Source organism: Pseudophryne corroboree, chromosome 5 (genome assembly GCF_028390025.1).
Source record: "Pseudophryne corroboree isolate aPseCor3 chromosome 5, aPseCor3.hap2, whole genome shotgun sequence".
Classification (NCBI taxonomy): domain Eukaryota; kingdom Metazoa; phylum Chordata; class Amphibia; order Anura; family Myobatrachidae; genus Pseudophryne; species Pseudophryne corroboree.
The window spans coordinates 529,204,008-529,231,488 of NC_086448.1; the positions used below are offsets into that span (position 1 = coordinate 529,204,008).

Sequence of the window (27,481 nt, forward strand, 5' to 3'; positions counted from 1 at the left end):
TGTGTATATTGTACAATGTGGATGTGGCAGACAATACGTGGGAATAACCACCCGTATGCTCCATACTAGAATAATGGAGCACCTTAGAAATATATCTAAAGGTGTAAAAACTCATCCCCTGTCGAGCCACATTGCAAAGTGCCGGGACTACACAATGAAGGATATAAAAGTAATAGGGATAGAACAAATCAAAACTACCATAAGAGGAGGAGATCGATTTAATACCCTGTGCCGCAGAGAGGCATTCTGGATATATCAGATATATATATCAGATATATATATCAGATATATATATATATATATATATATATATATATATATATATATATATATATATATAGATATATATATATATTATATATATATATATATATATATATTATATATATATATATATATATATATATATATATATATATAGTCCGGGAAAGCTGGTGACGATATTAAATTATCGAAACGTTGAAGTTTAAAAGCAGAGACCGCCGTGTCCTGTATTGATTTCTTTGCAAAGCCTGCGAGTGCCACAGCTTTCCCGGACTGTATTTGGTCGCAAGACCTATTCTGGAGGCACCGAGGTATCATACTATTGTTTGGAGAGAGTGCCAGCCTGCACACGACTACGACTATATATATATATATATATATATATATAATGTGGTCCGGCTCTCCCTTATGTTGTCTGAGCGCCGGGTGCCCGAACGAGGAGATAACAACAGCAGGAAATAGGAGGTACGGCAAATTGACTGAGGTGCTAATTAAGTCACCTGTGGCCAAGCATGGATACAGTGAAAACCTGGACCGTTGGGGTGCCTTGAGGACCGCGTTTGGGAACCTCTGCCTTAGTTGAATCAGTGGTATAATGCATACCGTTTAGTTATTAGCACACTGATTAGACATCTGATCAGATAGATAAGGATAGCGGTTATACTCTGTGGACTATATGCTAATGTTATTAATAGATTTTTATTTATATGGGAACTGTTGCTGTCTGTTGAGAGTAGTAACAATAGATACACCCATGCTATGAATAATGAGGGTGATTCAGAGTTGATCGTAGCTGTGCCAAATTTAATACAGCTACGATCAAGCACACTGACATGCGGGGGGACGCCCACACAGGGCTAGTCCGCCCCGCATGTCAGTCCCTGTCCCGTCGCAGAAGTACAAAAGGATCGCACAGCGGTGATGCTTTTGTACTTCAGGAGCAGCTCCTGGCCAGTGCAGCTCCTGCACGCTGGACGGGAGTTACTCATCGCTGCCCGGGTCGCAGCGGCTGCATCTCACGTCATGCAGCCGCCGTGGCCCGCCCCCCCCAACAGTCTGGCCATGCCTGCATTGGCCGGACTGCGCCCTTTAAAGGGTGACTTAACGCCGCTGTCCCGCCCAGCGACTGCCTCTGCCGGTCAATCAGGCAGAGGCGATCGCTAGCTAAAGACAGCCTGTGATCTCTTGTTATAAGTACTATAATTTTCCAAATAGTTTTTAAAAAGCAAAACAAAAAGACACCTATATTGAACTCTCTTGTGCCAAGAATTTGTACTATACGTTGCCATATCCTGTCTTTCTTTACCGGTCATTATTGTCCATCAGTAATAACCAACTCCTTAAATTGACATAAACTAGTAGTTATCTCTATGTTGAGTTGATATTATTTATCAATAGTAAGTGTTATGAGCATATTTTTTAAATCACATACTTTTTATTTGTTTTCAAAAAGAAAACTAAACGAGATGTAACAATACACAGTAATGGTGGGTACACACTGATAGATATATCTGCAGATCAATTGATCTGCAGATATATCTATGGACGGATTGGGCAGTGTGCTGTGCATACACACTGCGCGATCCGTCGGGGACTTACGTCATGAACTGGGCGGACGTGTATATGTCAATCACCGCCGGCTGCCGCAGCTTGTGTACGGGCGGTCGGCTGGTCGCCCGTCCACACACAGCGATGCAGGGCCGACGCGATATGTCTGAACGACGTCGGACCCGCGATATATTGGCCGTTCAATAGAACGGCTGATATATTGGCCAGTGTGTACGGCCCGTGACACATGTATGGTTAGGAACAGCGGTAAATGTTACTGGAAAGGTTTAGCAATACAGGTTTAGTATCCCTTATCCAAAATACTCGGGACCAGAAGTATTTTGGATATCGTTTTTTTTTCCGTATTTTGGAATAATGGCATACCATAATGAGATATCATGGCGATGGGACCTAAACCTAAGCACTGAAAGCATTTATGTTTCATATACACCTTATACACACAGCCTGAAGGTCATTTAATACAATATATTTAATAACTTTGTGTATTAAACAAAGTTTGTGTACATTGAGCCATCACAAAACAAAGGTTTCACTATTTCACTCTCACTCAAAAAATTCTGTATTTCAGAATATTACGTATTTTGAAATATTTGGATATGGGATACTCAACCTGTATATGCTTATTTTAGAACGTCTTTCTATATAATTGCACAGAGCAATCTCTATATTTACACATGTATGTATTATTTGTGTGACTTCATATAGAAGTGAAAATTAGGTAACATACCACCGGGTAGAAACATAATCTGTATAAGGTGGCTGAGATCGCAGCTCACGTACTAATCCAAAATCAGCAATTTTCACAAGCTCAGGTCCCATACATAGAAGGTTTTCTGGCTTCATATCTCGATGAAAAAAACCTAATTTAGGATTAGGAGGGGGAAAAACAAATAATATAAAAAATACAGTAAGTACAAAAACATCAACAATTTGACATTTAAAAAAAAAAAAAAAATGGGTGCATATAAATTTTATACTTAAATTTTTTTTTTTAAATGAGAATACCACTGAATTAGTAATTTGGTGAAAAGAACAGCATAGAAGGAATATATGAACATGGAGACAAATGCAATGGAACTGCAGAAATGTTGTTTACGCTTTCTTTAGATACGTCATGTTCCTATTTTTCACAATTTGCACCCAATGGCAAACGAGTTTGTGTGCTAAATTGGCATCCAATGTTGTGAAGCAAAATGTTGCTTGCTCTGGGATTTTTGAACTGGAAAGATCTAGGTGGGGTAGCTAATCGCAAAATAGCAGCTTGCACAGTAATGCATCCCACTATACAGCCAGAATAAAACAAAAAGATTGTGTTTAGCGGGATAAGGCAGTCTAATGAACTTCAATAGGTATATACGTATCCTAGGTGAAGAAGTTATCCACATAGCCCTAAATTTAGATAAAACATAAACAGATGACATGACATAAAGGGAAAGATTTGGAAGCTCATGTTGCACATTTTCCAGCCACTTATGGTAGGATAATTCTACTCACACCTCCATGGGCTGTAACAAACGAAGCTCCAGAAAGCATTGTGGTAGCTTCAATGGCTAATTGAGTCCAGCTCAAAGATTTATTTAAAATTTAAATGAGGCTTTACCAACCACAGAGTGGAAGTAGCAAAAAGAATGAAAGTGACATTACAGTATGTGCATGAATTTAAAAAAATGACATGGTAAACCAGAGAGAGCCATAGGAACTCTTATTCTACTACAGGGAAACTATTGCCAATTTCTATGTTTCGATATGTTGCATAAAATTAAATTAATTTGATCTTTGCTATTAATTTAATGAAAAGACTACAGTGTTCGTACTTTCTATGTACAGTTCACTACGCTGAAAACTGCAGAGAATTCTGACTATAATTCTCAGCAGATACCATTATAGACCAGTTCTCATATTTAAGTTTTTTTAGGTTCTTTGAATAACACAAAAAAAAACCCAAAAAGTGACCTCTTCCCACTGGCAATTCTTGAATAGAATCCTGGACAGGACAAAGGAAGCATAAAGATTTTATTAATGAACAAAAAAGCACTAGTAAATCCTTTCCTACATTACTACCTAAACGAATTAGAAGGTAAGACCTTGTAGTGGTGCTAAAAGTAAGAGTGCACTGAAGTTGTAGGCACTGCTTAAAAGATGGCACTCATAGCAAAGGTGGAACCTGAATGACCAAGAGTGCTGGAGCGATGCAAAACATTCTGGTTTAGACAATCTTCCATTGCTTTTATTAGTACCATGGGCCAAAACCTAAACTACCTACTTTTGGGCTTAAACTGTCCAGATGTACTATATTATCCTAGTGTTTCATTTTACTTTTTCCAGGGAAAAACACTTTTTCAAATAGTTCAACACAGGTGAAGCACATTATTTTTGAAATAAGAAAATTCCTGTCAGCTAATCTGCAGAAAGACATTTAAAGCAAACAGGCCCATCTCATCTGGTGTCCACCTCTTGGCTGCTTAAGCAAATCCCAGCCTCCTCCATTATGTGCAACATGACATCATGCCTTATATCCATCCCATCAAGTAGAGCGCATTGAGGCTGAGCTGATTCTCTAGGCTTCCAACAGGTTCAGTCTCTGACTGCTAACCGAGGCGGATCTAGACATTTTAATTAGGAGGGATGTTTTAATAATTTAAATATAGAATCCTGCCCTTTCTATTCCTGACTCCTTCTTAGTATATACTCTTATAAATCAAATACAATTAAAATAACATACCAGTGTACATTCCCTGTATTAAAATGTAAACCCTGTATTAAAATGTAAACCCATCCTGGATGGAATTCAAACTCCAGACCACATGTACCATAGTCAGACATTTAACAGGAGAGCTATCTGTAATTATGTAGTAAATGTTTGTACCATGATAATAAGCATCACTGACTTAATCAGTAACACACACATCTTAAGCCAGAGATTTGTACAGCAAACCTTCTACACCATATTCAGAGACGTAAACTGTGGCGTATATGTACACCAAGTCAATAAAATATTTCATTAAATTGCCCTTTTGTATTTAAAAAAACAAAATACTCAGACTGCCAGGCAGGGGACTTAAACTGATAACCCCATGTATTGGAGTCAAGCACTTAACACATAAGCTATTTGTGCCAGTAGCCTACCTAGTAACTCTAACTATTTGTAAACTAGCTGTAATTCTCAGCCTAGCAGATCTATTGGCTGGATTGTAGCCCCAGACCATCTCGGGCCACACATTATCCTTAATCTCAGTAATAAATTAAAATCAAAGAAAGATACACTCAGCAGTAATAGTTTCTCAGCAGATATTTTAACCAAGCATTACAAACAAATAAGAAAGCAAAACAGGTTGGAGCTGTGGGGCAAGTGAAAGCTTGTAGTACAGCATGCAAACATGTTATTCTAAAGTCTCTGTACAAAATATCAACAAAATTCTGTACCAGTCTTGCTTGTTTCATGTTAACTGCGAACAGTGGCTATACTTTTGAACTGCTTATAAAATTCAAAAGGAGCTATAGAATAATTTCCAGGACACTTTGTAAAACAAGTAGAGATGAGCGGGTTCAGTTCCTCGGGATCCGAACCCCCCCGAACTTCACCCATTTTACACGGTTCCGAGGCAGCCTCGGATCTTCCCGCCTTGCTCGGTTACCCCGAGCGCGCCCGAACGTCATCATCCCGCTGTCGGATTCTCGCGAGATTTGTATTCTATATAAAGGAGCCGTGTGTCGCCGCCATTTTCACTCGTGCATTGGAGATGATAGCGAGAGGACGTGGCTGCGTTCTCTCAGTTTCTGTGTTCAGTGTGCTGCAAAAATCTGTGCTCAGTGTGCTGCAAATATCTGTGTTCAGTGTGCTGCAAATATCTACGTTCTCTGCCTGAAAACGCTCCATATCTGTGCTGCATTGTAGGAGGACAGTGCAGAATTTTGCTGACCACCAGTATATATGTATAGCAGTACGGTACAGTAGTCCACTGCTCTACCTCTGCGTCGTCAAGTATACTATGCATCCATACCTGTGCTGCATTTTAGTTGTGCGCAGTATATAGCAGGAGGACAGTGCAGAATTTTGCTGACCACCAGTATATATATATATATATATATATATATATATATATATATATATATATATATATATATATAGAGAGAGATATATATATATATATATATATATATATATATATAGCGCAGTACGGTACAGTAGTCCACTGCTCTACCACTGTGTCGTCAAGTATACTATGCATCCATACCTGTGCTGCATTTTAGTTGTGCGCAGTACATAGTAGGAGGACAGTGCAGAATTTTGCTGACCACCAGTATATATATATAGCATTACGGTACAGTAGTCCACTCATCTACCTCTGTGTCGTCAAGTATACTATGCATCCATACCTGTGCTGCATTTTAGTTGTGCGCAGAATTTTGCCGACCACCAGTATATATATATATATATATAGCAGTACGGTACAGTAGTCCACTGCTCTACCTCTGTGTCGTCAAGTATACTATGCATCCATACCTGTGCTGCATTTTAGTTGTGCAGAGTATATAATAGGAGGACAGTGCAGAATTTTGCGGACCACCAGTATATATATATATATATATATATATATATATATATATATATATATATATATATATATATATATATATAGAGCAGTACGGTACAGTAGTCCATTGCTCTACCTCTGTGTCGTCAAGTATACTATCCATATGTGTGCTGCATGTGCTGTTTGGGGACTATTTTTTAAATCTGCCATCCTGCCTGACACTGCAGTGCCACTCCTAGATGGGCCAGGTGTTTGTGTCGGCCACTTGGGTCGCTTAGCTTAGTCATCCAGCGACCTCGGTGCAAATTTTAGGACTAAAAATAATATTGTGAGGTGTGAGGTGTTCAGAATAGACTGGAAATGAGTGGAAATTATGGTTATTGAGGTTAATGATACTATGGGATCAAAATGACCCCCAAATTCTATGATTTAAGCTGTTTTTGAGGGGTTTTTGTAAAAAAAAACACCCGAATCCGACAAAAAATTTTCAGGGAGGTTTTGACAAAACGCGTCCGAATCAAAACCAAAACCCGAAAAATTTCCGGTGCACATCACTAAAAACAAGTGATACCATGAATAGTAGGCAAGATCTATTTTTGGACACTATGGGGGGTGAATCAATTGTTAGGGGTGCTGGAGCAAGCCCATTAAAACTCCTGGTTAGGACGCCCAAAGTGTGGAGGTTTTTTTTGCAAATTTCTGCTCACCAACCCGGGAAGCTGTGAGCAGAAATGTGTCACAATCCCCCCCCCCCCAAAGAATGCATGCCAGAACGGAGTGGCAGCTGCGACCAAAACCAATTGTATCGTCAATTAAATATGAAACAAACTGTGTATTTCAAAGATGCACATAAAAATATGTATAGCCAGGGCCGAAACTAGGGGGGGGCTAGGGGGGCAGGCGACCTGGGCGCCGGATTGGAGGGGGCGCCGAGACCCCCTAACACCCGCCGCGGCACTTTTATAACTTTGAAACCCCCTTCTCCCGAGTGCCCAGCTCGGGGGGCGGGGTTTCGCGGAATGACGCGATTGCGTCGTGACGTCACGGCGCAAACGCGTCATTCCACGAAACCCCGCCGGAGGAGGGAGAAGGGGGAGCCGCGCAGACCGGACGAGGAGGGAGAGGCAGCTGAAGAGCGGCGAGAACCGCTTCAAATGTAAGTCAGCCCCTCTCCCTTCCTCTCTCTCTCTCCCTCCCCCTCCCTCCACCACCGTCCTGCCGCAATGTGTAAAATGGGGACCTGTGCCTGCCGCAATGTGTAAAATGGGGACCTGTGCCTGCCGCAATGTGTAAAATGGGGACACTTTTTCCTGCCACAATGTGTAAAATGGGGACACTTGCCAGCGTACTGTGTAAAATGGGGACCTGTGCCTGCCGCAATGTGTAAAATGGGGACACTTGCCAGCGTACTGTGTAAAATGGGGACCTGTGCCTGCCGCAATGTGTAAAATGGGGACACTTGCCAGCGTACTGTGTAAAATGGGGACCTGTGCCTGCCGCAATGTGTAAAATGGGGACACTTTTTCCTGCCGCAATGTGTAAAATGGGGACCTGTGCCTGCCGCAATGTGTAAAATGGGGACACTTTTTCCTGCCGCAATGTGTAAAATGGTGACACTTTTTCCTGCCGCAATGTGTAAAATGGGGACACTTTCCTGCCGCAATGTGTAAAATGGGGACACTTGCCAGCGTACTGTGTAAAATGGGGACACGTGCCTGCCGCAATGTGTAAAATGGGGACACTTTTTCCTGCCGCAATGTGTAAAATGGGGACACTTGCCAGCGTACTGTGTAAAATGGGGACACGTGCCTGCCGCAATGTGTAAAATGGGGACACTTTTTCCTGCCGCAATGTGTAAAATGGGGACACCTGTCTGCCGCAATGTGTAAAATGGGGTCACCTGTCTGCCGCAATGTGTAAAATGGGGTCACCTGTCTGCCGCAATGTGTAAAATGGGGACACTTTTTCCTGCCGCAATGTGTAAAATGGGGACACTTGCCAGCGTACTGTGTAAAATGGGGACACGTGCCTGCCGCAATGTGTAAAATGGGGACACTTTTTCCTGCCGCAATGTGTAAAATGGGGACACTTGCCAGCGTACTGTGTAAAATGGGGACACGTGCCTGCCGCAATGTGTAAAATGGGGACACTTTTTCCTGCCGCAATGTGTAAAATGGGGACACCTGTCTGCCGCAATGTGTAAAATGGGGTCACCTGTCTGCCGCAATGTGTAAAATGGGGACACTTTTTCCTGCCGCAATGTGTAAAATGGGGACACCTGTCTGCCGCAATGTGTAAAATGGGGTCACCTGTCTGCCGCAATGTGTAAAATGGGGACACTTTTTCCTGCCGCAATGTGTAAAATGGGGACACTTTTTCCTGCCGCAATGTGTAAAATGGGGACACCTGTCTGCCGCAATGTGTAAAATGGGGTCACCTGTCTGCCGCAATGTGTAAAATGGGGAATGGGGACACTTGCCTGTCGTACTGTGTAAAATGGGGACACTTTTTCCTGGATATGAAATTCATGTTAGAAAAGGCAATTTTTCAGGTAAAAAAGTTCTGAAAGAGATATATATATATATAATATTTTTATTCATGTATTTATTTATTTTAATTTTTTATTATTATTTTTATTTATTTATTGTAAAAGAATTTTTTTTTTTTTGCGGGGGGGGGGGTTTGGGGGGGGGGGGGGGGGGTGTCAAATGACTACCTTGCCCCGGGTGACAAAAATCCTAGTTTCGGCCCTGGTATAGCACATAATACAGGTCACAACGATTTACAAAAAAAATGCTTTTATAAAAGAAAGTGAAAATGCAAATCAAAATGGCAATCTAAGTGCTTACCATGCTTGTGAACAAAGGCTAAGCCAGAAAGCACCTGAAACATAATGTTCCTAATTTCATTCTCAGTAAACATCTTATTCTCTCTGGCAGGACGTAGAGGTAGGAAAGCAGTAGCAGAAGAAAAAAAGAAAAAAAGTTTAATAAACGGACATGTAATACCATTAAGACGTGGCCTCACCAGATGTTTAAAAGTGAATGTTCAGTATTGCTGAATACTAATTTTCTGTACACTGGAGAGATGTTGCTATGCAGAGTAAAAGGGAATGACCAGACTGGTCTGGTCACCTTACTCTGCTTTTATCAAAATGGTATTAGAGGTCCCCAGTGAAAGCTGAAGAAAGCATGCAATAGAAGAGTGTAGACACAGAAATTATGGTCACACTACTCTCCTATGTAGGTCTCCCCTGTTCACAAAGACAAAACACATTGGATGAAGATTTTTGAAAGGCTATTGTGATGCCATGGCAGATACTGGTCAGGTCAGTAACACTGATGCTTCTGGTTTCCCTTAGCCTGCAGTGGTGCTGTATAATATGTAATGTAACATTACAACATTATTTTAAGTTCTGAATAGATAGTCTTTGCCTCTAAAGCATACGTGCCACCTATGTACAGGGTTTCAGTGATGTCCTTATATGTCACTGACTCCACTGTGAAAAAAACGGTCCCTATTCTATTTAAGACAATAATACTAAGAATATACATTACCGAGAGAACATTGTAGTTTGCACACAACTCTCTGTAGAAACCTACCGTGCTTATGGATAAATGCTAGCCCTTGCAATATTTGATACATAATGTTTCTGATGACTGACTCAGGAAACAACTTATTTCTGTGAAGAGACAAATTAAACAATTCAAGCAATGCTTAAATTTATTTGGAAAATAAAGTTTGTGTAAAGCCTTACTATAAACATTGTTGGTTTGTATATTAAGTTTACAAATGACGGACAATTGAGATGAAAATGTACAGCTTTTTAGAGGAGATAACATGTATTTTTGTTTCATGCAATAATTATATTATGGTACAATATCCTTAATACGAAGGACACTTTATATGCAGCAATAAGGGGCCCATACATCTACAATTAATTAGAGCAATTCCGTGTTTTGCCAATAGGTCAGGTCATTGTCAAAATCTAGCATGTTGGAAAACCTTGATTTGCTGATTCCGACCTAAAAAATTATTGGAATCAGATAGCTGGGGATTTTGATGATCATCAGAGTCCACCAATCGGATCGCTAGATCAGAATCGGGGAATCATGAGGTAGATGTATTGCCAGCAATAGTTAATTTTATTTGTTATGTAAATAGCAATATTTGTTCATGGCAAACAGATCATTACATATACTTGAGCCTTCATAAAATAACCAAAGTAAAAAAGTGACTAAGGGCTACATGCAAAATTAGGACTTCTCAGCAGGATTTTCATAAAACAACCTCATCCTAGTGATAGAGATCAACAAACACTACACTATTGTAATTGCAGAAACACACTAAGAGGCTAATACAATTCAGCGCAATGTGCCGGTAATCTTTTTTTGCTCTTCAGAGTGTCAGAACAAAATCATGTTTTTTTTTGAGCACACCCCTGAGCAGGGACAAATTCTTATTGTAAGGTAAAAATGTAGGGATACAGGGGTCATTCCGAGTTGTTCGCTCGCTAGCTAGTTTTAGCAGCCGTGCAAATGCTATGCCGCCACCCACTGAGGAGTGTATTTTAGCTTAGCAGAAGTGCGAACGCATGTGCAGTCGAGCTCTACAAAAACAGTTTGTGTAGTTTCTGAGTAGCTCTGAACCTACTCAGCGCTTGCGATCACTTCAGCCTATTCGTGTCTGGATTTGACGTCATACACCCACCCAGCGTACGCCCAGCCACGCCTGCGTTTTTACAAAAACGGTCAGTTGACACCCAGTACTGCCCCCTTCCTATCAATCTTCTTGCGGCCGCCAGTTCGAAGGAAAACTTCGCTAGAACCTGAGCACAACCACAAAGAGCTTTGTACCCGTACATCGTGTGCGCGCATTGCGGGGCATACGCATGCGCAGAAATGCAGTTTTTTCACCTGATCGCTGTGCTATGAAAATCGGCGGCAAGCGATCAACTCGGAATGACCCCCACAGTGCAGAACTTCTGGTACACCCCTCTGAATGAATTATCATGTACTTGGAGGCGATAAAGTAGTATAATCTGGCCAATAAAGACATCAGTTTTCAGGTGATTTTCTCAAAAGAAGATCATAAATGAGTTAAATGAAGTGGTGTTGTATTGAATGAGGTGTTGTATTGCTGGGAAAGTGCTTTTTGACCTTGCGGGTGGGAGTAAAAGTTTTTCTCATCTGACCTAGAGGATGCTGGGGACTCCAAAAGGACCATGGGGTATAGACGGGATCCGCAGGAGACATGGGCATACTATAAGACTTTGAATGGGTGTGAACTGGCTCCTCCCTGTATGCCCCTCCTCCAGACTTCAGTTAGACTCTGTGCCCAGAGAGACTGGACACACACTAGGGGAGCTCTCCTGAGTTTCTCTGAAAAGACTTTATGTTAGGTTTATTATTTTTCAGGGAGACCTGTTGGCTACAGGCTCCCTGCATCGTGGGAGTGAGGGGAGAGAAGCAGACCTACTTCTTCTGAGTTCAAGAGCTCTGCTTCTTAGGCTACTGGACACCATTAGCTCCAGAGGGTCTGATCACTTGGTTCGCCTAGCTGCTCGTTCCCGGAGCCGCGCCGTCACCCCCCTCACAAAGCCAGAAGAAAGAAGCCGGGTGAGTATTAGAAAAACAGAAGACTTCAGTGACGGCAGAAGACTTCAGGATCTCTGAGGTACCGCGCAGCGCGCCATTGCTCCCACACACAAGCGGCACTACAAGGGTGCAGGGTGCAGGGGGGGCGCCCTGGGCAGCAATATACCTCTTAGATATGACCTGGCAAAGTGATATACAGTGCATAGGCACTGTATACTGACCCCCGCCAGTATAAAAATATGCAAAAATAACGGGACTGAAGCGCGCCGAGAAGGGGGCGTGGCTTAGCCCTCACAACTCTATACAGCGCCATTTTCTCCTCACAGAGATGCTAGGCCCGCCAAAAGACTGTTAAACAGCTAACAGTGTAAAATGAGGGGGGGGGGCACAGTTATTTAGTGCAATATGGGTTCAAGCATGAAGCACTATATATATGTATATATAATGAGCGTGTGTAAAAGTTAAGTTTCTGTGTTTTCCCTGTCAGAGATCTGCCCATTTTAGCAATGTTGGTGGGCGTTTAGTACACGTGTGTCGACATGTGTGAGTGCTCTACCACAAACAGATATGGGAATCCCTCTGTCGGCATTGCCGACTCCAGATGGTACTTGATTCATGAGATTAAGTGTCGGCATGTCAGTAGTTGTAAGCTTTTCCAAAGTAAACACTGTTTGGGAGACACAGACGTAAGTGGGTGACCCTGTCGGCACCAACTATTATGACTGGGTGTGAAAATTTTTAAAAAAACCTATACCTGTATGTATATATATGTATGGTACGTTTGCATTGAGCTGTAGCTCGAGCACAGACGTCATAGTATTTGTGGGGGCGTCCTAGTGAAATTAGGTATATGTTTCCCTCAGACCCTTCGGGGTCACAAAAATGTTATTTTGCCCAGTTACTACTCCCTGTTGTCGACACGAATACTATGTTCTATGTCGGCCATAATGTTTCCTGATTAGATCCACAACATTGGCATTCAGTACATGTTCATACACATTCAGAACACATTAATGTCACTAGGGACCCTGATGTTCCTGACAGATATATCTATATATAGATATATAGATATATATATATATATATATATATATATATATATATATGTATTTAAATGTGTACATTTATATTACAATTTATTATGAATGCTGAAGTAAAGTTATTCCTTCTCATGTGCTGGTCACTGTTGATGAAGCTCTAGGTCAGCCGTGACAAGATGGTCTCGAATCCTCACGAGGAGTCCGAGTGTTTATTCTTCTCCCGCCGTGGATAGAATAAAGTGAATGTCAACCCCTGGTCTGCACGGGGCCCTGTCACAAAAGGATCGTATACAGGAAGCTAAGTGATATTTTAATTATATGCTTTGATGATATTTGCATTACATACGCATGGGGGAGTGCTTGTATTCAGAAATGGTCGGTAACCTTGTTATCCGATATAATTACCCTGGGGAGAAATGGGATATTCCTTGGGTCTTATCTAGAACATTGCAGCTTGCTGCCGTGCGACTACAAGAGGTATGCAGTGCTCCGAGATACTGGAGTATCTTCCCTATGAAGGGATAATCTGGTTTGGGGATGACTTGGTTAAGTTGATCTCGGCAGATATCACTGGTAAGTCTACCTTCTTGTGCTATGTTCCATCACAACGGTTGGTGACGCATTTTTTGTGGGATGCAGTCATTTTGACCGGTTGGATACAGTTTTTATTCCCCTTCTTTGTAGGTAAAGGGAGGTGAAAAGGTAAGAGGTCTGCAGCCTTTTCAACTTCGCAGAACCCGATATCGTCCTCTGTTTCTACCACATCCACCGCAGGTCGCTGGGTCTATCTTGCTGGAGCCCACACCGGTGGGAACTCGTCTAATACTCTTCAGTCAGTCCTGGAATGGACTTGACACAGTGAGTTAAGAATAGAGTCCAAAGGGGGACATACTCGAGTTTTCCAAATGATTCCCCTCACTGAGTTTTCAAATAGATCTTACCGATTCTCCTCTGGAGAGGTAGTATGCAATGTCATACAAGAGTTGGGTCAGGATCAGGACATTGTCCTGCTGTCCCTGTCACAAAAAAAAAAAAAAAAAGAAGCTGTTATTCAAGCTTTTTCGTGCTTCTGAGCCCGGACAGCTCGGTCAGAACAATCCCAAAAAAGATTCTACTCAAGAAATTGAACTACAAGATGGAATCTCTCAGGGCAGGGATTTCCAACCTGTAAAAGAAGAAAGAGGGTTTAAATGCGGTGTCATCCGCATTAAGCTTACCTGGTTTCGCTATTCAGGATTGTCATTGCCATTTCACCGGAGTGTTGGCAGTATGATGGTTTTCCTTCTATAGTAAGAGCCATTATTATTCTGTACTGGGACGCTCTCCTGACTACGGCGAGGTCAAGAAGCAAGTGGTACAATTCGTTGTTTCTCTCTGACAGTTCTTCAACACAAAGAATCGCTGTTGATCCCAACGACGCAGAGGTCGGAGTTGGGAATAAGATTAGATACTGATCTGTTAAGAGTTTGTTTTTTCCTGTGGAAAGAGATCTGATTATCCAGAGTCGGATCAGATTTGCAACAGTGTAAACCCGTCGATACGTTCCGTTGATGCAGAAGATGGTTGCAGCCTACGAGGCCATTCGGTGAGCAGGTCAAATGCCAGAGTTGTTTTTGCAGGACCAGTTGGACATGTGGTCCGGGTCTTACCTGCACATGCACCGGAAAATAATCCTATTTTCCAGGACCAGGATATATCTCCTGTGGTGGCTTCACAGTTCTCACCTCCTAGAGGGACGAAGGTTCGGGATCCAGGATTAGATCCTGGTGTCCATGGATACAAGTCTCCGAGGCTGGGGAGCAGTCTTTCCAGGGGGAAAGGTCAAGCCTGGAAGCTTGTCTGCAATAAGCATTCTTCGTGTTCTGCCCGTCTTAATTCTGTCGGATGACTAAACAGCAGTGGCGTAAGTAAGCCGCTAGGGCGGAACGAGGAGCAAAGCGGAAATGGTAGAAGCCGCAAAAGTTTTAGATGAGTGGAAAGGCATGTAAACGCTCTATTAGAGGTTGTCGTTCCGGGTGAAGACAACGGAGAAATAGACTTCCTCAGCAGACACGATATCCATCCAGGAGAGTGGGGTCTTCATCAAGAAGTTTTCACAGAAGTGACAAGTCTTTGGGGAATTCCTCGATTAGACATGATGGCGTCTCGCCACAACAAGAAACTTCAGGGATATTGTTCCAGGTCAAGGGACACTCAAGCTATAGCAGTGGACGCCCGCGTGACAACTTGGGTGTTTGTCAGTCTATGTGTTCCCTCCACTTTCACTCTTTCCGAAGGTGATAAACATAAGAAAAACAAAGGTTCAGGCGATCCTCATTGTCCTGGTCTAGCCAAGGAGGGCTTGGTATCCAGATCTTCAAGACTTACTCATAGAAGATCCCTGGCCTCTTCCTCTACGAGAGTACCTGTTACAGCAAGGACCGAGCGTGTATCAAGACTTACCGGGGCTGCGTTTGACGGCTTGGCGGTTGAACGCCATATCCTAGCCCGAAATGGTATTGCAGGTGAAGTCATTCCAACATTGCTTCAGGCTAGGAAAGAAGTAACGGCGAAGCTTTACCACCGTATTTGGAGGAAGTATGTGTCTTGGTGTGAATCCAAGAAGGCTCCTACGGAAGAATTTCAGCTGGGTCGTCTTCTCCATTTTTTGCAAGCAGGTGTGGATGCAGGCCTAAAGTTAGGCTCCATTAAAGTGCAGATTTCGGCCTTATCAATTTTCTTTCAAAAAGAATTGGCCACCTTTCCAGATCCAACCTCCATTTGTGCCCCCAGTGGCACCATGGGACCTTAACGTGGTGTTGCAGTTTCTTATGTCACACTGGTCGGAACCTTTACGAAAATAAGATTTTACTCACCAGTAAATCTATTTCTCGTAGTCCGTAGTGGATGCTGGGACTCCGTAAGGACCATGGGGAATAGCGGCTCCGCAGGAGACTGGGCACAACTAAAGAAAGCTTTAGGACTACCTGGTGTGCACTGGCTCCTCCCACTATGATCCTCCTCCAGACCTCAGTTAGGATACTGTGCCCGGAAGAGCTGACACAATAGGAAAAGGATTTTGAATCCCGGGTAAGACTCATACCAGCCACACCAATCACACCGTATAACTCGTGATATTATACCCAGTTAACAGTATGAAATATAACTGAGCCTCACTACAGATGGCTCATAACAATAACCCTTTTGTTAGGCAATAACTATATACAAGTATTGCAGACAATCCGCACTTGGGATGGGCGCCCAGCATCCACTACGGACTACGAGAAATAGATTTACCGGTGAGTAAAATCTTATTTTCTCTGACGTCCTAAGTGGATGCTGGGACTCCGTAAGGACCATGGGGATTATACCAAAGCTCCCAAACGGGCGGGAGAGTGCGGATGACTCTGCAGCACCGAATGGGCAAACTCTAGGTCCTCCTCAGCCAGGGTGTCAAACTTGTAGAATTTAGCAAATGTGTTTGACCCCGACCAAGTAGCTGCTCGGCAAAGTTGTAAAGCCGAGACCCCTCGGGCAGCCGCCCAAGAAGAGCCCCCTTCCTCGTGGAATGGGCTTTCACTGATTTAGGATGCGGCAGTCCAGCCGCAGAATGTGCAAGTTGAATCGTACTACAGATCCAGCGAGCAATAGTCTGCTTTGAAGCAGGAGCACCCAGCTTGTTGGGTGCATACAGGATAAATAGCGAGTCAGTTTTCCTGACTCCAGCCGTCCTGGAAACATATAGTTTCAGGGCCCTGACTACGTCCAGTAACTTGGAGTCCTCCAAGTCCCACGTAGCCGCAGGCACCACAATAGGTTGGTTCACATGAAAAGCTGATACCACCTTAGGAAGGAATTGGGAACGAGTCCTCAATTCCGCCCCATCCATATGAAAATCAGATAAGGGCTTTTGCATGACAAAGCCGCCAATTCTGATACACGCCTGGCCGACCCCAAGGCCAACAGCATGACCACTTTCCACGTGAGGTATTTTAGCTCTACGGATTTAAGTGGCTCAACCCAATGCGACTTCAGGAAATCCAACACCACGTTGAGATCCCACGGTGCCACTAGAGGCACAAACGGGGGCTGAATATGCAGCACTCCCTTAACAAAAGTCTGAACTTCAGGCAGTGAAGCCAGTTCTTTTTTGGAAGAAAATGTACAGAGCCGAAATCTGGACCTTAATGGAACCCAATTTTAGGCCCGTAGTCACTCCTGATTGTAGGAAGTGCAGAAATCGACCCAGTGGAAATTCCTCCGTTGGGGCCTTCCTGGCCTCACACTAAGCAACATATTTTTGCCATATTCGGTGATAATATTCTGCGATCACATCTTTCCTAGCCTTAATCAGCGTAGGAATGACTTCCTCCGGAATGCCTTTTTCCTTTAGGATCCGGTGTTCAACTGCCATGCCGTCAAACACAGCCGTGGTAAGCCTTGGAACAGGCAGAGCCCCTGCTGCAGCAGGTCCTGTCTGAGCGGTAGAGGCCATGGGTCCTCTGAGATCATTTTTTGAAGTTCTGGGTACCAAGCTCTTCTTGGCCAATCCGGAACCACGAGTATAGTTCTTACTCCTCTCCTTCTTAGTATTCTCAGTACCTTGGGTATGAGAGGCAAAGGAAGGAACACATACACCGACTGGTACACCCACGGTGTTACCAGAGCGTCCACAGCTATCGCCTGAGGGTCCCTTGACCTGGCGCAATATCTTTTTAGCTTTTTGTTGAGGCGGGACGCAGTCATGTCCACCTGTGGCCTTTCCCAATGGTGTACAATCATTTTGAAGACTTCTGGATGAAGTCCCCACTCTCCCGGGTGGAGGTCGTGCTTGCTGAGAAAGTCTGCTTCCCAGTTGTCCACTCCGGGAATGAACACTGCTGACAGTGCTAACACATGATTTTCCGCCCATCGGAAAATCCTTGTGGCTTCTGCCATCACCATCCTGCTTCTTGTGCCGCCCTGCTGGTTTACATGGGCGACCGCCGTGATGTTGTCTGACTGGATCAGCACCGGCTGGTGTTGAAGCAGGGGTCTAGCCTGACTTAGGGCATTGTGAATGGCCCTTAGTCCTAAAATATCTATGTGTAGGGAAGTCTCGTGACTTGACCACAGTCCCTGGAAGTTTCTTCCCTGTGTGACTGCCCCCCAGCCTCGAAGGCTGGCATCCGTGGTCACCAGGACCCAGTCCTGTATGCCGAATCTGCAGCCCTCTAGAAGATGAGCACTCTGCAGCCACCACAACAGCGACACCCCCCTGGCCCTTGGAGACAGGGTTATCAGCCAATGCATCTGAAGATGCGACCCGGACCACTTGTCCAACAGATCCCACTGGAAGATCCTTGCATGGAACCTGCCGAATGGAATTTCTTCGTAAGAAGCTACCATCTCTCCCAGGACTCGCGTGCATTGATGCACCGACACCTGTATTTGTATTAGGAGGTCTCTGACTAGAGATGACAACTCCTTGGCCTTCTCCTCCGGGAGAAACCCTTTTTCCTGTTCTGTGTCCAGAACCATACACAGGAACAGTAGACGCGTCGTAGGAACCAGCTGCGACTTTGGACTATTCAGAATCCAGCCGTGCTGTTGTAGCACTTCCCGAGATAGTGCTACTCCGACGAACAACTGCTCCCTGGACCTCGCCTTTATAAGGAGATCGTCCAAGTACGGGATAATTATAACTCCCTTTTTTCGAAGGATTATCATCATTTCGACCATTACCTTGGTAAATACCCTCGGTGCCGGGGACAGACCAACGGCAACGTCTGGAATTGGTAATGACAGTCCTGTACCACAATTTTGAGGTACTCCTGGTGAGGAGGGTAAATGGGGACATGCAGGTAAGCATCCTTGATGTCCAGTGATACCATGTAATCCCCTTCGTCCAGGCTTGCAGTAACCGCCCTGAGCGATTCCATTTTGAACTTGAACCTTCGTATATAAGTGTTCAAGGATTTCAATTTTAGAATGGGTCTCACCGACCCGTCTGGTTTCGGTACCACAAACATTGTGGAATAGTAACCCCGGCCTTGTAGAAGGAGGGGTACCTTGATTTTCACCTGCTGGAAGTAAAGCTTGTGAATAGCCGCCAGTACTACCTCTCCTCGAGGGTAGCAGGCAAGGCTGATTTGAGGTAACGGCGAGGGGGAGTCGCCTCGAACTTCAGCTTGTATCCCTGTGATACTACTTGCAGAACCCAGGGAGCCACCTGTGAGCGAGCCCACTGGTCGCTGAAGTTCCCGAGACGCGCCCCTACCGCACCTGGCTCCACCTGTGGAGCCCCCGCGTCATGCGGTGGACTCAGAGGAAGCGGGGGAAGATTTTTGATCCTGGGAACTGGCTGTCTGGTGCAGCTTTTTCCCTCTTCCCTTGTCTCTGTGCAGAAAGGAAGTGCCTTTGACCCGCTTGCTTTTCTGAAGCCGAAAGGACAGTACCTTATAATACGGTGCTTTCTTAGGCTGTGAGGAAACTTGAGGTAAATTTTTTTTTCCTTCCCAGCAGTTGCTGTGGATACGAGGTCCCAGAGACCATCCCCAAACAATTCCTCACCCTTATAAGGCAGAATCTTCATGTGCCTTCTAAAGTCAGCATTGCCTGTCCACTGCCGGTCCCTAATACCCTCCTGGCAGAATGGACATTGCATTAATTCTGGATGCCAGCCGGCAAATATCCCTCTGTGCATCCCTCATATATAAGACGACGTCTTTAATATGCACTATGGTTAGCAAATAGTATCCCTGTCCTGACAGGGTAATAGACCACGCTGCAGCAGCACTATTCATGCTGAGGCAATTTCAGGTCTCAGTATAGTACCTGAGTGTGTATATACAGACTTCAGGATAGCCTCCTGCTTTTTATCAGCAGGCTCCGTCAAAGTGGCCGTATCCTAAGACGGCAGTGCCACCTTTTTTGACAAACGTGTGAGCGCCTTATCCACCCTAAGGGATATTCTCCCAACGTGACCTATCCTCTGGCGGGAAAGGGTACGCCATCAGTAACTTTTTAGAAATTACCAGTTTCTTATCGGGAGAACCCACGCTTCTTCACACACTTCATTCACTCATCTGATGGGGGAACAAAACACTGTCTGCTTTTTCTCCCCAAACATAAAACCCCTTTTTTGTGGTATCTGGGTTAATGTCAGAAATGTGTAACACATTTTTCATTGCCGAGATCATGCAACGGATGTTCCTAGTGGATTGTGTATATGTCTCAACCTCGTCGACACTGGAGTCACTTGGAAAGTGGTCATGCTATTGGCCTTGGCGTCCGCAAGGCGGGTGTCGGAATTGGCGGCTTTGTCTCACAAGAGCCCCTATTTGATCTTCCATGTGGATAGAGCGGAATTGAGAACTCGGCAACAATTTCTGCCAAAAGTGGTTTCTGCATTTCACAGGAACCAGCCTATTGTGGTGCCTGGGGCTACTTAAGCCTTGGCTGATTCGAAGTCTCTCGATGTAGTCAGAGCTTTGAATATTTATGTCGCCAGAACGGCTCAGATTGGGGAAACATACGCTCTGTTTATCCTGTATGCTCCCAACAATAGTGGGGCCCCTGCTTCTAAGCAGACTGTTACACGCTGGATCTGTTATACGATTCGGCATGCTCATTCTACGGCTGGATTGCCGGTACCGAAGTCGGTGAAGGCCCATTCTACCGGGAAGGTGGGCTCTTCTTGGGGCAGATGCCCGAGGAGTCTCGGCGGTTCAACTTTGCCGAGCAGCTACTTGGTCGGGTTCAAACACTTTTGCTAAGTTCTACAAGTTTGATACCCTGGCTGATGAGGACCTCATGTTTGCTCAATCGGTGCTGCAGAGTCGTCCGCACTCTCCCGCCCGGTCTGGAGCTTTGGTATAGACCCCATGGTCCTTGAGGACGCATGAGAAAATAGGATTTTAATACCTACCGGTAAATCCTTTTCTCTTAGTCCGTAGAGGATGCTGGGCGCCCGTCCCAGTGCGTATTGTATCTGCAGCTATTGGTTGTCGTTACACTCATGTGGTGTTTCTTTTCAGTCAAGTCTGTTGCTGCTGTTATTCATGCCATGGCATGCGGTATGTGATTATTGGTCGTGTTTACACACAGGTTGTGTTACAGTTTCGGTCAGCATATTGCTGTATGTTTTTTCCATGCCGTCATCTGGTGTTCTATTGAAGCCACGTTCTACGGCATGTTCGAGGTGTGAGCTGGTATGACACTCACCGTGTTTAAACAATAAATTCTTTCCTCGAAATGTCGGTCTCCCTGGGCACAGTTTTCTAACTGAAGTCTGGAGGAGGGTCATAGAGGGAGGAGCCAGTTCACACCCATTCAAAGTCTTATAGTGTGCCCATTTCTCTTGCGGATCCCGTCTATACCCCATGGTCCTTTTGGAGTCCCCAGCATCCTCTACAGACTAAGAGAAAAGGATTTACCAGTAGGTATTAAAATCCTATTTTTTTCCCATAATCTCTCAAACTTGTATAAAAACACTGACAGATATTTATGTGTACTCCAAAGTAGTGGAAAGATTTAGCCTGCTGAAAAAGGCTTGCTGGATTTTTAAAATATGTAGAGATCAGCCATTTGAAACCTTTTATGTACATGCCTTCTATTACTGTTTGGCTATCTTATTTGCAATTTTTGGGGAATTCAGTTTTTTTTTCTTCATGTACAGGTCATGCCCAGTAGAATTAAACAAGGTACAATGCCGCAATCCTCACAAATTGCTGTTTAGAATTGATGAGAATCACGAAGGCACACTTCATGGAAATAAGTTGCAACGTGTGTGATTTTTAAGGTGCAAATTCACGCTTCCAAACTCCTGCAGAGATGGTCATAAATCATATTCTGTGTTGTACACATATGCTTTTTCTTACAGCATCAAAATGTATCCAAATCAAACTTTGTGCTTATCTGTGACTTGCATACATTTTATGCCTGGATGCATTTCACCCATGCGTTATAAATAACACTTCAATATATTACATAGCATATGAATAATGTAATGCAATTGTCCTATTTACTAACACTGTAAGTCCTCAGCTCTATGTGAATGTATCTGCAGACACAGGCTAATGAACATACACATGTCAATACTCTTTAAGCATATGCCATAGTGCAAAATGCGTTACAATCTACTTGACGCCATAAAAGAGGATTTTTTTTTTCTATCCATGTTCATTAGTGGCCCAATGTAAAAGCCGCAGTGTAGATATTTATTTTTCAATAATGTCTATTATTCTACAATGAATCCTTTGCAATTATGAAATATAGTGTATGTTTAATATAAGGAGAACGCTTAATTGTTTTTCCTGCAAGCCTGGAGGCTATGCAAGTGGAGGTACAGTATCTCCGGAGCCAATAGGTTCTAAATATGTCAGAATTATGGTATTACTATTTGGGGAAGAAGAGTGTGAAATGTGAACTTAAATAGCATTTTACTTACTTAATGAAGACAAATCAAAATAACTACAATACATGAAAAAGCTAAAGTATGATTTTTGGTTCTTACGGTTAAGTCCATTTCTCCAAGACCATCTGGGAGACACTTCAAGATCAAGGGGTATAGTGAGGGTTGAGGAGCGGGTACATAATAGATTAACTTTTGTAGTACAGGTTGAGTATCCCATATCCAAATATCCGAAATACGGAATATTCCGAAATACGGACTTTTTTGAGCGAGAGTGAGATAGTGAAACTTTTGTTTTCTGATGGCTCAGTCTACACAAACTTTGTTTCATACACAAAGTTATTAATAATATTGTATTAAATGACCTTCAGGCTGTGTGTATAAGGTGTACATGAAACATAAATGAATTGTGTGAATGTAGACACACTTTGTTTAATGCACGAAGTTATAAAAAATATTGGCTAAAATGACCTTCAGGCTGGGTGTATAAGGTGCATATAAAACATAAATGTATTCTGTGCTTAGATTTATGTCCCATTGCCATGATATCTCATTATTGTATGCAATTATTCCAAAATACGGAAAAATCCGATATCCAAAATACTTCTGGTCCCAAGCATTTTGGATAAGTGATACTCAACCTGTATATCAACTACTCCCCTTCAAACCCTTCCTCAGTTTCAACTTAAATAAACCCATGGATATGTTGAAGAAAAATAAGGACAGGAATGCATCCTTTTCAAACGCTAACCCCAAATAAGGGAGGGATTGTAGCATCTGTGGATGTAAAGTCATGAAATCTGTAAAATTAGCTAAATATATAACTGAGGACCATCGTGCTGCTCAGCGGAAGCTCCATGCCGTGCCGCACGAAGTTCCAACTGAGCGAGTGGAATGAAGAGATCCTTGCTGGGAAAGGTCGTTCAGTCCCCTTCTATGCCAGCCGAACTGTGGCTCTAATCCATCTGGCTTTAGTCTGCTTGGATTCTGCCCACCCTTTATTTTGGTGTCATAAAGAATAAGTAACCTATCAGTTTTTTTATACTGGTTGTTCTCCTCAGATAGATGTTGTTAGAGTGCTAACAATTTAACAGAGAAAACCAACCGTAATCCATTGTCTTGATATAGCAAAAGTAGATATAACTATTTCCTGATTAAGATGAAATGCCAGCATGTCTTGAGGTTGTAAAGAAGGTAGTGGATGTAATACTGTCCTATCTTTATAGATTATCAGACATGTAGGTCTACAAGATAAAGCTCCTAATCCTGACACTATTCTAGCTGAGGATAGAGCTAAAAGAAAACTTCCAAGTTATCCATTTCAGGTCCAACTTCTGCAAATGTTCAAAGGGTGGTAACTGAAGCGCTGAAAGCATAAGATTTAGATCCCAAGGCTCTATGGGATACCTATCAGGGCTCTCTTAACATATGGCCACACTGGGCAGCTGCCCAATCTAGAGGCCTTCGAGCAGGGGCATACTAGGGTGGTTGGCAGATGCCACCCGGGCTGGTGCTTACAGAGCTCCTTGGGAGGCAGGCAGAGAACGATGATCGTTAATTACACAAAGATTGGCCAGGTAGCATCCTCTACCTGCCTTCCAGTCTGCAACCAGACAGCAAATGGCTGTCAGCATGCTGATTGATGGATGGCTGGAGCTTTCCACTAATCCGAGTGCGGACAGCCATTAACTTTATGGAAACATGTGGAGAGACAGCACAGGAACATTTCCAAATTTTAAATTGCACCTTGATAAAGTACTAACCAATCAGCTCCTTTCATTTTTCAAACCCAAGGGATTTTTCCCACGCACTCTGCTGGCTGTTAGTAAGAAGAACTATATACTATGTAATAATAGAAAATTTAGAGCTCTTCGTTACATATGTTTTGCAAAAGATATGATAAGCCTCCAGGCTACTTCACGGCTGCTCTATTACTGGAGGTCCCTAACCAAGCATAAGTCCAGGGCTTGGACCCCACAAAGTCGGCTCAGGCCCGACCACCCTAGGGCAGCACACCATTGAGATACTAAAGTGTGTTAAGAAAGAAGCAGAAGCTATGGGTTAGAAAGTGCTACAAAAATAAGGGTGTTAATAAAATACTCAAAAGAGTAATATCAGTGGAAAAATAGGAGTGTTACATAAGTGCTAAATAAATAATATGGCGTGCTACCCCAAGGTAGCCCAGTCACACCAGACCTGGGGGGTACCACTCCCCAAACTTACACACAGCATAATAATAATAATAATAATAATAATAATATCCACTATGGGTCATACAATTGCTTAATGTACGGCCACATGATAATGGCACATACAAAACATATCCAGATTGAGAGCTAGCTTACCTGGAGGCACCCCTGTATCCTCCAAATGGCACCACAGGACCCAGCATGCCCTCCTAATGCTGGTTCCATCTATGCCTCACTGAACTGTTCAGTGAGGCATAGATGGAGCCAGCACTATGACACAAACACTGCCGGCCGCCTAAGAAGACTGCCGGCAACCCCTCAATTCCTAAGCCCGACCTCCGCTGCTGCTATATTTAAGGAGTGGTAAAAAAAAAGGTGCAGGTACAAATAAGTATACAAAATACTAGCTAACCTAGCATGACCTACTCCATTAGCATTTAATAAAAAAACTGAGGGAGGGTATGGAGGAGAGGAGCTTATATACAACAAAAAGTTAGCATATTTAGAGCTAGACCCTCAACCTTCACTACACTTCATTGTCTAGAAGTGTTCTCCAGATGGAAGGACAAGAAATATTACTAAACAGAAACAAATGCCTTAATTTCCTTTAACTGTGATAGGCTTGTCCTTTGAGACAGATTTTTATATGCTTGCACGAGGCAGGTTTGACAAGGGAAAATCTCTTCAGAATGGGCTGAGAACAGATGCTGTAACAGAGACAATTATGACAACCATTTCTCTATAGTCACAAAGAACTGCAGGTAAATCTTAAAGCACACTAACAGTCCAGGATTAAAAGGAAAGCCAAGCTCAAGCATGGATAGCTCTAAAACCTGGACTGTTAGTAAGCCTCGAGTACCCAGCTTGGGAGACATTGTGGTAGAGGATCAGCTTATTTTGCTCTCCATAGGAACTAAAGTTTTTAACTTGTGGATTTTTTTTTATTGATGGAGGCACTTTATAATTGTATCTTCTTGTCTGGTGCATACAACCTAGCCCTAGTACTGGATTTAGGATTTAGCATACATTTATACCCCTTTTCCACCTGAGTACCGGGTCCGATGCGGGATGTTTAACCCGGCTACAACCCGTGTCGGCCCCGCCGTTTCCACAGAGCTTACCCAGGTTAAGTGGAAACAGATCCGACCTGGGAATAACCCGTGTCGGACCGGTTTCCACTTAACCTGGGTAAGCTCTGTAAAAGCCTATTGATGTCACTCGTTACTTGGTTCTGAAACACGGGTAATGACCGCCTCCACTGCAGAATTACCCGAGTCGTTACAGTGTTAAACCCAGGTAGCTACCAGGGTAGGATTCCAGGATCACTCAACCCGTGTTGAGCCGTTTCCACTTAATAAAAACCTGTGTTGATGCGCACCCTCGTGCAAAAACACGGGTAAATTTAGCTAGTGGAAAAGGGGTATCACACAGTATGTTTATTCATGATTTGTTTAGACTTTTAAACAGGAAGTGATTGACACTTGTCAATACGGTTTGAAAAATGACAGTTAGGAGCTGATTGGTTGGTGCGCTATCACCTTCCACTTATCGCTGCTTTATCACTTCTCCAGGCTTAATACATCTGCCCCTCAGAATAATGACTCAGGCATTTTACAGCACAGTTTTCCAGCCAGAAAAGCGCAGCTTTCTGAAGCTTCTGCAATGATGCGGCAGGAACCCTCAGTTTCTATGTCCCACTTAAAACGCTTCAGTTGTGAGAACAGTGTGTTGTCTTATCAAAGTTGAAGTTCTCTGAAGCAGTTGGTGTCAGACAGAGAAGTCACTTCTGTGTGTTACTTTAAGAGCTTCAAAATACCATGCTATGCTCTTTAAAAAAAAAAATTGCAGCACTCTAAAACAACCCTGGAAGTTTGACAATTTGTGTTCTAGATCAGGAGATGAATTTAAACTGGAGCCTGAAACCTAAGTAGACATGCAGCTCATGTATCCAAGCATTATTCACGTATGCAAGGAAGTTTGCCATCATTAGGTTAGTGGGCTCAGTTAGTAATGTGAAAAATTTCACGTTATCTTAAGGTTTATGTAAATTTTATTTAAAAGAAAAGACATGAAAGAATAGTTGTCATTTCCATAAGATAGTACTAGGAATTATATATATATATATATATATATATATATATATATAATAGGTGTTCTGTTGTATTGAAGTCTGTTAAAGATTACACAGAGTACCTCAAGATTTGGGGTGAATATTATTTCAGTATAAATTTATATTACTGAAATATTTCTAGATGACTTTACATAACCTGGATACAATACTTCTTTAGTAAAGAAAGCAATACATGAACATATCAGACCTTAATAAACAGCTTCACGGTCAAGTCACATTATTAGGACCACCTCCTACATTTAACATTGTCAGAGCGTAGCCAATGAAGTACGTTACGTGTCGTGCACTGGTTTGGTGGGTATATAAGGTGTGCGATAGGCCGTCTGCAAACATATTACTTGTTGCTGTCATTGGTAAAAGGGGCGATTTATCACAGTTGCAAAAAGGGATGATTATCGGCTTTCGGGCCAAGGGTGGCAGTATTTCTGAAACAGCGCAGTTTGTGACTGTACGCGTGCTGCTGTGGTGAAGGTGTATTGTGAGTGGACAAATGGCACCATTGCGAATAACCAACATGGAAACTGCGGAGCACCACGTGCCATTAATGTGAGAGGTGAACATCGCCTAGGAAGGCGCGAGAGGACCGACCGACAAGCTACAGTGGAGCAACTCACCATCAAAATGAACAAAATGAAGAGAAAATAGTAAAAACGTATTGTAGAGCATAACATCTGATGTGTTTTGGTTTTGTACTGTCTAATTTGAATGCAGTTAGTGAAAGCTGCATGCTGATAGCCTTGCATGGGGTACTTCCTAGTCGCATTTTGGTAAATCAATTACCTC

The 27,481-nt window shown here is 43.3% G+C and overlaps 1 protein-coding gene across 10 annotated transcripts in view; it reads right to left on the reverse strand.

Annotated features, from left to right (window-relative positions):
* The window catches only part of MAK (male germ cell associated kinase), a 175,670-nt gene that overhangs the window by 56,514 nt on the left and 91,675 nt on the right, over positions 1–27,481 (reverse strand). For 7 of the 10 annotated variants that reach the window (XM_063923142.1, XM_063923144.1, XM_063923148.1 and 4 more), the window contains 2 exons: positions 9,218–9,300; positions 2,561–2,693 (listed from right to left, as the gene is read on the reverse strand). In XM_063923142.1, coding sequence (XP_063779212.1) covers positions 2,561–2,693; positions 9,218–9,300 — 216 coding nt within the window. Of the gene's footprint in view, positions 1–2,560; positions 2,694–9,217; positions 9,301–9,970; positions 10,051–27,481 lie in introns of those variants that run through there. The other 3 variants (XM_063923149.1, XM_063923147.1, XM_063923150.1) reach the window with 3 other exon arrangements.